Genomic DNA, 12,813 nt, shown 5'->3' with positions numbered 1-12,813 from the left:
CCTTTGGTGGGGGGAGACATGAACCTCACCCTGGACCCCATCCTTGACAGGTCTGCTGGCCCGCACCGTAAGCCGGCGGCGGCGGTAGAGCTACAAGGCGTAATGATGCGCCTCAGCCTGGAGGATGCCTGGCGATCGCGCAATCCGCAACAAGGAGGCTATACCCACTACTCTGCGTATCACAACATACACACCAGGATTGACTATTGGTTGGTCCCCGATTCCAGATTCGACTCGATTAGTAAATGTAGTGTCCTCCCCAGGACGCTCTCGGACCACTCGCCCGTGCTCTTGGAGATGGAAACTCAAGGCAAGGCTATCCCGCCCTTTACTTGGCGATTTCCGCCATACTCGCTACTAGATCCGGTGTTCAGGGTTGAGCTAGCTGCGGCCATAGACGTATTCTTTGACACCAACATAGGCTCGGTGGAGAGCTTTCAGATTGTCTGGGAGGCATTCAAAGTATATATTCGAGGGGTTGCGATGTCCAAGCACTCGTGCGTACTGAAGGCTATTCGTACGCGACTGGCTGACCTTGAGAAACAGCTAGAAGCCCTGGAAAGGAGACAGAGAGAATGTGCGGACAGCGAGGTGAGCGAGGAAATTAAAACGTTACTCGAAGAATACCACGACGAAGCAGACAGAGAAGTCAAGCACATGGGAAAATCTGCCACAGCTAGAGTGTACGGAGAGCGCGCCACACCTGGTGCGCTGCTGGCCAGGGTTATGGGGGGCGGGAGAAAACGCCAACAAATTACTGAGGTAAAATCGGCCACGGGCGAGGCCCTCACTGACCCAGTAGACATAGCCAACGCGTTTAAAACTTACTATACGGACCTCTACATGACGCAGGGGGGGGGACCTAGAAGAGGACATTGAGGATTACCTTGGACACATTGACCTCCCCATGTTATCAAACTCTGATAGGGAATTTCTTATGCTCCCAATAGAAAAAGATGAAATATCCGACGCTCTGACGAGTATGAAGTCTGGCAGCGCCCCGGGAGCAGATGGCCTGACAGTGGGCTTTTATAAAGCCTTTAAAGAACAGCTGATTCCACATCTGTCGGCTCTCTTTGACGACATTTGTGTTGAGGGCAAAATGGCGGAATCGATGAGGGAGGCGCTTCTTGTGACAATCCCGAAACCGGGCAAGCCACGGGAGGACTGTAGTTCATACCGTCCTCTGTCCCTGCTGAATGTGGACGCAAAGCTATTCGCTAAGGTCCTAGCCACTCGACTGGCTCTCCTGGCACCCCAGTTGGTAGCCCCGGAGCAGGCGGGCTTCATTCCAAGCAGGAACCTGATATATAACATCCGAACTGTCTTAGGCACGATACAACATACCCGACAAGACAGAAAAGCGCTAGCAGTCTTCCTTGATATGGAGAAGGCTTTCGACTCAGTGGAATGGATGTTCATGAGAAAGGTGCTGCAGCGCTTGGGTCTGGGACAGCTTTTTCTACAAATGATAGAAGCTCTGTATTATTGGCCACGCGCCAGAATCAGAATCAACGATTTGGTGACAGACTCGTTCCCGATCACTAGAGGCACCAGGCAGGGGTGCCCACTCTCACCCCTGCTGTATGCACTGGTGGCTGAGCCCCTGGCTTGCGCCCTCCGGGAATACCATGGTAATGAAGGCATATGTTTCCCGAACTACAAGATAGTGGTGTCGATGTACGCGACGATACACTGCTGTATGTCCGAGACCCAGACCATAACTTGTCATCGGTTCTTAGGGAAGTAGCCCGCTTTGGCGCACTATCAGGTCTGCGAGTAAACTGGTCGAAGTCACTGACATTCCCTCTGACACCTATCACACTACCTACGACCATGGAATACCCGCTCACCTGGACCACGGACACGGTTAGGTACCTGGGGGTTCAACTGCATACGGACTCGGAAATCTTATTTAAAGCCAATTATGGTACCGCCTTCAGCAGGCTGGAGGATGACGTGACCGCCTGGTGCAAACTTCCGCTCTCTCTTATGGGGCGGATCGCCATCATGAAAATGGTTGTGCTCCCCAGATTCTTATTCTTATTCACTTCCATCCCGATGGTGCTCCCCAAGACGTTCTTTCAAAGGCTGCAACAGGAACTGAAGAGGCTTGCGTGGGCGGGCGGACAACCCAGGGCGAATTGGTCGCTCCTCACACTACCATACAATATGGGAGGTTTAGGCGTGCCGGACCTAGAACTATATTATAGAGTGGCGCAGGCCGCTCATCTGCACACCTGGGTGCATGGGTGCAAAGACATACCACACGTGAGAATGGAGACCTTGTTTGCCCGTCCGCTCTCCCTCCCGCACACAATTTCTGAACCTACTGATCATCGCACGGGAACCCTAGATTCACTTACGGCCACGAATCATTCGTGGAGCAACCTACTGCAGAGGCAAAATGGCGTGTTGCTATATTCCCCTACTATGACCATAGACTGGACCCGGTGGCTGCCTCCACTGCGTGAGAAGGGGGTTCTAGATGCTATGCGGAAGCTCGGGATTGAGCCTGTAGATCTGTTCGGGGACGGGGTGGTCAAAACTTGGGAACAGGTGAAGGCTGGTCCGGGTGCACCGTCGCCACTGATGAGATTCCAATACTTTAGGGTACGCCACGCTCTTTCTGATCTTTTGGGGGGATATGACAAAACCACCCGAGGTGAAAGAACTCACGCATGTCATTAAGACCACAACCTCACAGAAGTTACTATCTCATTTGTACACCCTGTCACAATCCCATAGGGAAAACACATATACCAAAGCACGACTGGCTTGGCAGTTAGATTTACAAATGGTGCTGGACGATGACACTTGGACATACTACTGCACCAACACTAGAAAGATCTCCCTGAATGGACGGCACAGGCTGGTCCACTTTAAATTCCTCAATCGGATATATTATACACCAGCTAGGCTTTTCAGGTATGGTCTTAGAAACACAGCGGAGTGCGAGAGATGTCATTCACCTGACGCTGATTTCCTACACTTTGCGTGGCAATGCCCGGGGATACATGACTTTTGGGTCAAGATCTTCGCTGAACTATGCATCATTACTAAGGTTGTCATTCCCCCTGAACCTATGATGGCTCTGATAGGGTACACCAAAAAGTTGCAGAGAGCAGTCCGTAGGCTGGCTGCCATGGGGTTGTTAATTGCGCGCAAAGTAGTGGCGTGGTGCTGGATGAGAGGACCGAAGCCAACACTTAAAAGATGGGCACATGACATGCTGTACTGCTGCACACAGTCTGAGATTTATAGCGAACTCCTCTCTCCCACTAGCAGACCCAAGAACTTCTGGGGGCTTTACCAAACCTACTTGGCGACTAGCGCAGAAAATGACCTGGATGTTGAAACACAGGAGATCTAGATGGAAGGGGTGCAGTGCATGGAGCATATGGGACATTGAGTAATCTCCTGATTTACGTACCTGGGTCACGAATCGCGATACTGCGGTCTCCTTGCGTTGTTTGATCTGTGTATGTATGCAAAAATATGTACTTTCAATGCCACCTGCCCCACTGACAGGGTTGTTGGCTAAATGGCTGTGTAATTATTGGAAAATGTGCGGATAGGTGTCTGACGCCAAACTGATGTGTTATACAATTGGGGGGTGGGGGGTGGGGGGTGGGGGAGGGGCATGTCGGATTTGTTTATAACTTGCCTCAAAAAGTTCCAAATAAAAATAAAAAAAAAAAGGCTTCTTGCTCGCCATATTGTAACATTTCCTTCCAGCAGCTTCCTGTTTCTGAGCAGGAGCCAGGATCAGGAGCGTAGGAGAAGGGGGGTCAGTAGTTGATAGGCCATGTCACTCTAGAGATACAACACTATCAGCTAGATGCATCAAACAAAAATCCGCTCGCAAAGGGGCAGATTCTCAGAATCTGCCCCTTTGCGACTGGTATTTTTGCATTTGGGATGCATCATCCCAAATACAAAAATCGCAAATTGAGAAATCGCTAAATTGCGATTATTTGCATTTAAGGAATCTCAAATTGAGATTCCTTAAATGCAATGCATGAAAGTTTTAAAAACAGCGAATTCGCTAATAGGGCACGCAAATTACCATGAAGTACAACTTTATGGTAATCTGCAAAAACTTTGAAAAATGCACTAAAGTGCATTTTTCAAAGTTTCATGTTGCACACACACATGCCCTAAGAGCATGTGTGTGCGCAACATATGTGAACAGATCAATTTCAGGGGTGCAACAGGGTGTCCTTTGGACACCCCTGCACCCTTGAAATCGCAATCTCAATTTGCGATTTGCTAATTGCGATTCGCAAATTGAGATTGTCTTCCCATTCATTCCTATGGGCCCCTAGGCCCATAGGAATGAATGGGGAGGTTTTCCTTAATAGCGACTCGCAATTTGCGACTCGCAATTAAGGAATTCTTAGAAATCGCTATTTTTTCAGTGATTTCTTGATGCATTCCATTTTGCTATTCCTTAATAGCGAATCGGTATTTTTCGCTATTGAGGAATCGCAAAATGGGTTGTTGATGCATCTGGGGGAGAATGTAGACTGGACGGGCTTGGCTCTGATGTTTACAACTCCCTCCTGCCACTGAGCAAAGTGAGATTGGACCGCCTGGCAGACACCCAGTGGGGGAGGCTAACAAGATTTCTCAGCGCTATGAATCAGCAACAAACATGTCACGAAGAAGACATTGGATCAACCCAATGATGCAACAACAGCTTGGGACTCTCTCGCTCAGATCGAGAATCGGAATCGTAACCGATGTTGCAACAAATTCTCTGGAACCAGAAAGGATTTGGTCCCCATGTACCTTCTTGTCTTCAGAGTGTTTAATATCTCGTACCTGGACCTCGACAATCAGGTCCAGCTAAATCTAATGTTGGGTGTTGGGGAAAATTATTCCATGTTTACGTTCATTACTTGAGTATTTCACAGATGTGTTTCACGACTTCAATCACAGAAACAGTGCTGGGAACAGCGACTTGTTTCCAAGCCCCCTTGTCCATCATTTGACTCCATTTCCTAATGATAAAATCCAATGTTTCCTACAGGAGAAGGCCTACATAACTCCACATCCATGTACGCTACTTAGTTCTGTGGTACCCTCATACTGACGACAGAACACAAACCGCAGGCACAGGCGCATATGGTTATGTGAGGTGTGGACAGCTAGTGCAAATGCATGATGACACAATGCGCAAGGGTTAAAACAGAACCATTTTGACTGCCATGTTGAAGGTAGAAGAGGGTAGAGGGTGAAACGTCACAAAAAATCTTGAGTAAAAAGTGTTCCTTGTAAAGATTATTGAATACTAGATAAATAGGTCCCAATCCATAGCAAGGTGGAGAAAAAAAGAGATTGGCAAGAATGCGCACTTCAGTAGGGGAAATCGGACATGCCTGCATATGAGAGACACCGGCGTGTGTAGGGTCCACACACGGGAAACATCCTTTACGACGCAACTTTTACCACGCAGTGCCTTTACAACGCAGAATTTACAACGCAAGTCATTACAACGAATTGCGCTGGGGGGCGCTCTAGGATAGGTAATAGTTTAATTTACTATCCAACACCTTCCCTACTATCTACGGGGACTGGAGTTGGAATAGTAAATTAAACTATTCACTATCCAGCACCCCCCAACGCAAGTCGTTGTAACGACTTGCGTTGTAAATCCTGCGTTGTAAAGGCATGTGTAGTAAAAGCATGCGTTGTAACAACGTACATTCCGCACACACACATCTCTATAAAACAACTCTAGCAATAGTTACCAGTACCAAGCTGTGGGATTGCCCAACTCTCAGAAGGTACAAATGGATGTAGGAGTGAGTGAAGCTCTGGTCTGCAGGAAGGTAACCCCCATCTTCTCTTTCACTTGTGTCTCCGCCCACCAATATCATACCAGCTAATTCCAAAGATATTGCAGTTTGATCAGCATTCCTAAAACAGGCATAAGTTAACAACATTGCCTCACACTGGGAATACTAGGTAAACTGGGAAACCTTCTACCAAGAGTATTTCCAGGCTCATGCATAGAATTTCTGCTCTAACGTACCTATTCCAGGTTTGACAATCTCCCCAGAACAAGCAGGCACCCCTGAAGGTGTTTTTGCTGTGTAGGAGCAAGTGTTAGAAGTCAATGGGGCAACTTTTCTTCACACCTGACAGTGCATTGGACAAAACAAAGATACCTTAATCCCCTTCACAAGTCGACAAATATGTAATCTAATTTAAGGAGCAATGTACTTCATCAAGCTGATATTTTGCCTGGAATTTTCTCTAGAACATGGCCTAAGAAAGGGTTCTGTAGACCCTGTGGCTACAAAGACTTGGTCAATGTACCAACACGAGACAGAGAAATCAGTTAACTGAAAGCTCCCACAACCCACTGAGCATTACATGGGTAAGGTGCTTATTAGGTAATGATCTGTCCTATGAGAGTCACTGGAGTAGTTGTAATAAGTGTAGTCCAAATCCTCTTTCATCATGAATAGGCACACTCAAGAACTCACTTCAGCAATATTCGTTTATGATTTTAGCACATTAAAACACCTATCCTAGTGCTCACAATATGAATAATGGTTACCATGAAATTAAACAAGATATTGGCAACAATATTTTTTATTAAATAAAACAAAAGGAATTACTATAAAATTATAAAAGCAAACTCAGAATTCTCTGCATTGATTATTCCACACCTCTGTTCTCTAACTTGGCTAATCTTAGCACTACAAAAATCCTAAATGAGTTTCTTAGATGCCTTTGCTCTTATCCACACACCTCAGTGGAACAACAAAGGTATTGTTCAGTTAAAATCCAGCTGAGGTTTTCTGTCTCAGCACTCAGCAGCTACATTGTCTCCTGGCTAATAACTCTGTCTGAGACTCAATGTGCCCTTTTTTAGTCTTCAGAAAGGGAAAGGTCTTCACAGCTTACGTCTGTGCCGCCCACAGCCTGCAGCCGGCTATCTCTGGAGTGAAGATTCCCCTCTATCTAATAGTGCTCTAATGTAGTTTACATACTCTGCTTAGACATTGGTAAATGTTTAGATCAAGCATTCGAGACCTCTTGTATATACTATAGTATATACTTTGGTGTATATACTTTAGTATATACTTAAATGTGTATGTACTTTGTGGGCTCTGGAGATCAGCCCTAGGACTTGCCTGCTTCTGCTTAGGGACTTTTTTTCTGTTCAACTGCCTCTATTTAACTGTGTTGATAGAAAATGACCAGCAGAGGTCAGTAAAATACCAAAATTGCTTTCTGCTGAGGGACTTTCTTTTTTTAAGTTTTCTGTCAACTGCCTCTATTTACCTTTCTTGATAGAAAATGACCAGCAGAGGTCAGTAAAATACCAGAATCACTTTAGCATTCTCTACATTCCAGTCCATAGAAATTGTCTTCCACGAGCACCCGTAGACAATAATATGTTTTTAAAAATGTTTATTTTCAGTGATATGACCACCAAAGGCCCTGCTTTTATATGAAAAACAGAGCTTTGGACTATACCATTTCCCGCTGAAAGGCAATATTTCTCTCCATGTGTTCCCATAACTGGCATGTCACGCAGTTTGGTGCTTACTTTCCCTTCATGTTAAAGAACAGTAGATATTTCAGCACCCAGGCTAATGTGCTACATAGCTAAATACATATAAGGTCCCAAAGACGACACCGATTGCATTGCAAATGCTTGTTTAAAGTAAACAAACAATATAGACGCCCCCCGCCTTATCATCTACTTATGTTCTGTTAAACAATGTTTGCTGCTCAGCAATAATAAATGGAAAATTAAGATATCAACTATGCTAGAACAAACATTAAACATTGTATTCAAGTAAGCTGAAATATCCAGATGCAATAAAACAGCTATTTAAACAACATAAACAATTTACATTTGTACTTGAAAACGTACTGGATAAATGAACATATTTAGTGAGAAAGGGGGATACCTACAAGAAAAATATAAGATTATACTAGAGCACTCTTAAAAAGGAAGTATTTCCAGGAGAAATGTGGAGATTCTGAGGGTTGTCCTGTGCCAACAATGATGAACAGCAGAAATTTCTGTAATATATGCTGTGTGATATTTATAAGAAGCCCTAGGAATATAGCATGTCTATTCAATGCACATTAAATGTAAGGTGTTGCAGATATGTTGACCTATGAGTATAATTACATTGACAATAATCATTTATATAGTACACCATCCATAATGAAACCGTAGCCAGTCATAAGGGACTCCAGTGTTATGAGGTTCTCTTATACTTACCTAGAAGTGAAATACTCACTGGATCCAGTCAGTTTTTGGGATGGGTGCATATCTTGGCTACAGTGGAGAAGAAAATATACTGGGGACTCTCAAAGCCTGAAGTATAAAAGTATTTCATATGTCCTCCTGTAGACCTTCCAGTAAATTATGTCTTTTATGATAATATATTTTGGATATACCGCAGCAAAATGCACCATTTTGCCCAAATTATTAACCTCTACAAATACCCCCTAGTGCGCTTGATAAGAGCTTAAGTTATGGACATTTTCTCCATGGTTAGCAAGTCTGCTAATAGCATTTTGCCAATGTACTTTTTTTCAAAGAGGATAACTGAACATAACTGCAAAATTTCAAATGTTTTTTTTTTTTTTTTTTTTATAAAACCTTTATTGGTACGTAAAGCATTTACAGTTGTGGGCCTACAACCCTCCCGGCCGGCCTGTAGTGAAGAGGTGGTCAAAGCAGTCAATCATGCCATAAGAAAGCAATAGTCCGCCTCCCAAATGCCCCGATGCAGCACAGTACATTGTATGTACCATATTGGTACCAGGATTAAAGAGGTTTCTTTTATATTTATAAGAAAGAACAGGATCTGGTGCCACACAATCGAGCAATAGAAAAGCAGATGATTATCATAGATCAGGATATACACAGGTAGGACTACTGTAGGCAGGACGTTGGTGCTAACGCATCTTAATCAGGATAAACAATAAGCAAACAATTCGCCCACCAATACAGTGTAAGCTCGCTGCAACGTAAAACTTCATCAAGACATCTACCCTTGCAATTTGAACCTATAGGACACACAGGAGCAGCCTATTACTCGATTCCCAGAAAGAGAAACGAAGAAAAAGTAAAGGAAAGCCAAGAGAGACAAGAAAGAAAAAAGAGGCCCTAGAAACAGAAAAAGGAGAAAACAAGAATACCCCTCCCCTAACCCCCCACCCCGCACCCCTGCCTACGGCTACGGCCTCCCCTTAGCAGTGTGCCTATCGCCCAGTGTGGAACCCGAAATATAGAAGAGAGAGGAGATAGAAAGGAAAAGAATATAATGGGGGGTCTCCAGTATAGTTCCCCCTCCCCCCGGTCCCAGCCTACAATTATAGCAGCGCTACTACAAAATTTCCAGGACACCAACCGAAACAGGACAGCAATTACCACATCAGTTCACCCAGTCACCCACTCTCAAGGAAGGCCCCCCCTTTCAGCAACCAAAGAGAACGACCACCATTTTGCAATCCAGACCCACCCAGCCATAATCAGAGACGTGTCACAGTCAGTTCGAACGTAAAGTCAAACAATCAAAGTGCCAACAGTACAATAGACAGGTTTATCCGGAGGAAGGTAGGAAACCCTGTAATATACCAGGACACGACACATTCCAAAGCTATTCACAACCCACGACCATTCCCCGAGCAGCAAAACTAAGTCCGGTTCAGAAAGAGTCAGCAGTTCACTTTGTCTGGGTTGCATGACGATATCAGCCATCGAAAAAAGGGGGTGCAATAGATGAGACTCCACAGCCTCACATCCGACGGAATCTCCGACCACTCCATGTATCCATGGGCCAGGCACCATGACGACGAGGCACTCTGAACGACCAAAGAATCCCACGCACATACTCTCACTTATCCAAAACAGGTAGGGTCGTATAGAGACACCCATCCGGGCCCTAGCAGAATTATGTAGAGAGAGTAACTAAACCAAAGTCACATGGAGAAAGCGCCGGTATCAGGCTCTCCCATACTTCCACGTGTGCCGGGGTCTGATCACCATATAAACCCAATCCATACTTTACGCTACCAGTACACAGGGGGGGGGGGCATCCGATCTTCGCGCTCTAGTAGAGGTGTGCGGCACAATCTTTACGGGTGGGTACGGCTCCACGGAGACGGTGTTTCCAAGCGGGGGTCATGTCAGAAGTGCCGCCAGAGCTCACACCAAGCCGCCATCTTAGGTATCGTCTGAGCGTCTCCCCGGTTGCACACAGTGCGGTAGCCACCTCCACCTCCCCACCGCTGGTCTCCTTTATGTCACCCAGTGCCTACAAGCAATGCCAAGCCAGCGTGTATCAATCGGCTCTGAGCACCAGGAGTATAGGATACAGTCAGCTGTAAGCGGGGCACTCGAGCTTCATCAGGGGGACAAAGAGCGGCTTCGCATGTTCTCATTCCGCAGGGAAGCAATCGAGGGAGGGGAGGTGGGAGTCTCCGTCCGGCATAGGGAAACGACTCGCAGCAGCGAAAGTTAGGGTCGTGTGCAGAGCAGGGTAGAACGCATCGGCGGGCGACCGGCATGCTCTGGTCCTTCCGGCCGTTGTTATTCCACTCGCTCCAGCAACAATATCACGCGAGGTCCAGGCTACAGGACTCGCGCAGGCCACCCCGGCCGGGGGGCATATCTCCGTCCCCAGAGCTCGGAGAGCCTCCGAAGTCACACTCGGCGGGTCGGGTCCCCTTCAGACATCCAAAAATGTATCGGCAGCGCCGCTTCGACAGCTGGATCCGACAGCCGGGGGAGAAGGTCGACGGAGCCGGGAGCCAGGCCGACCATCTTGGTCGCCGACCTGGCTCCGCCCCCAAAATTTCAAATGTTAAATATGTCAATGTGAGAAAATAAAAGGTAACAATACATTTCATTTCTTTTTTTAAAAATCCCTAGATATTATAAAATCACATTCCTTAAAGTCTCCTAGACATTTTATTTTCCTCGCTTACGATATATTTCTATATCACATAGTGGCGGACTACAGTGGCATATTTTTTATCTGACTGGGCCAGGAATCAAAGTCCATTTTCATCCCAGTGACCTCTCACTCATGCACCAAAACGTACGGAGAAGCGTGTTACCGGTCCACCAAAAGAGCTATGGAGAACCGGTAAGAAAATGAAAATATTACGGTCTTATTTTGAGAAAAAAGCAACGAAGAATACAGTTTACGGCCCGGGCGTTTATGTTAGAATGTTGGCAGGCTGCCCTCACTGGAAATGTCTGGTGCACTTCCTATATTGTATATTGCATGTGCTTCTTCTGATACATTGAGGAGCACTACTGCATATCAGTTTTGTTTAAATTTCTTGGGAGGATGCTCACATAGTGCAATTACAATGTTTGAACTCTTACAACATTATTCTTTCCTTACATAATCATTGTGAGAAAATATGTTTGTAAGTTGGGGAGGGTGACACATTCGTTTACATAAAGACAGAAGGGGGCTAAACACTAAGGCCTTGATTACGAGTCTGGCGGTCCACGGACATCAGACTCGTGGGAAGCGGCAGTGGCGGTCTCCCAACTGCCCTATTATGAGTTGGGCGTTGAGACGCCACAGTCCTGCTGCAGCTACCAGGGAACGTGGTTCCCTGGAGGTGTTACGGCGGTCAGGAGGCAGTAATATTCTTGGTGTGACCGCCTCGGTCACTCCTAGCATATTACACGTTTCCTATCCACTGTGGTTTTCATGGCGGTTCCACCGCCATAAAAACCATGGTAGAGGGGAAACAAAGAGGACTGTTCAGGGTTCCCTGGTGTCTCACACCCTGTGGATGCACACAGGGGTGTGAAAAACATGTGCCCCCCTGTGTGCATGTGCATCAGATCCTGCACGGCATTTACTTTTCAATCCATGCTGTAAAGGAACTGTTTTTGGCATTCCCGTTGCAGTGTCCATTTTCACGGCACCGCCATGGAAACATCAAAAACAAAGCCGGCCAGACAGGAGGAAAGTCCTAATCTGGCGGGCGGTCTGACCATTTCTTTGGCTGTGCGGCAGCAGGGTGGGCCCGGTGCCACATCACCAAAGTTGTAATCCTGGCCCAAAAGGTTTGAAGGCCACGGTTCAAACACAGGTGTATCTACTGGCGAAGGATCTTCATTACAACCACTGATTATCATAATGAGTCTTACGTAGATTTATTGGATGTAAATTGATTTTATGTGGATATCCTGAAAATCTGGCATGGATCAGATTCTTATGGACTTATGTTGGGCACCTCTGCCTTCGAACAGGGGAAGAAGTCAGGTAAATTAATGTTTGAAAGTTGCCAGAAAGCACCACACGTAGCACAATAACGCCATTTGCTCACGAAATAAGAATCTATTGTTACAGACACCGTTATATATTGACATCATTTCTCTATTTGATTAGTTCATAAAATATAAACAGAGGTTTTATTTGTACCTTCTTCCCTGGGGAGCATGGACACCGATGAGCCGAAGGAGGTGGCATCGAAACTCCCTCTCTGGAAACAAGTGAAAATAGAGTCAAATACCTTGAATGGTCCTGGAGAGGACTGACAAAGATCTTACTTTTGAATTTAGTGCAGCTCTTGTATTTTCTAAGATCTGCTATGATGTTGCAATGTTTGGCTGTGCCGATGTCATATATGTTTTTGATGCAACAATGAGCGTCGAGATAAATATGTCATTGATAATGTTTTAAAAGCACCAACATTAAGCCATGGTTTCCTCTAGTAAGAAATGGTTCGCAACCCACAGGCACATGATATACCATTACAAGGAGCATACAGAGTTATAATTGTCTGAACAAAACCAAG

At 45.8% G+C, this 12,813-nt stretch overlaps 1 protein-coding gene across 1 annotated transcript in view; it reads right to left on the bottom strand.

Moving 5' to 3' along the window:
• The window catches only part of LDLRAD1 (low density lipoprotein receptor class A domain containing 1), a 154,503-nt gene extending 142,007 nt beyond the window's left edge, over positions 1 to 12,496 (bottom strand). The window contains exon 1 of the mRNA XM_078670403.1: positions 12,438 to 12,496. Within this exon, the coding sequence (XP_078526529.1) occupies positions 12,438 to 12,456 (19 nt within the window). The 5' untranslated portion in view covers positions 12,457 to 12,496. The remainder of the gene's footprint in view (positions 1 to 12,437) is intronic.
• Positions 12,497 to 12,813: the final 317 nt, after the last annotated feature.

Source organism: Lissotriton helveticus, chromosome 1_2 (genome assembly GCF_964261635.1).
Source record: "Lissotriton helveticus chromosome 1_2, aLisHel1.1, whole genome shotgun sequence".
Taxonomy (NCBI): Eukaryota; Metazoa; Chordata; class Amphibia; order Caudata; family Salamandridae; genus Lissotriton; species Lissotriton helveticus.
The sequence above is the reverse complement of the archived record's forward strand: the minus strand, read 5'-3'. Positions and strand labels throughout refer to the sequence as shown.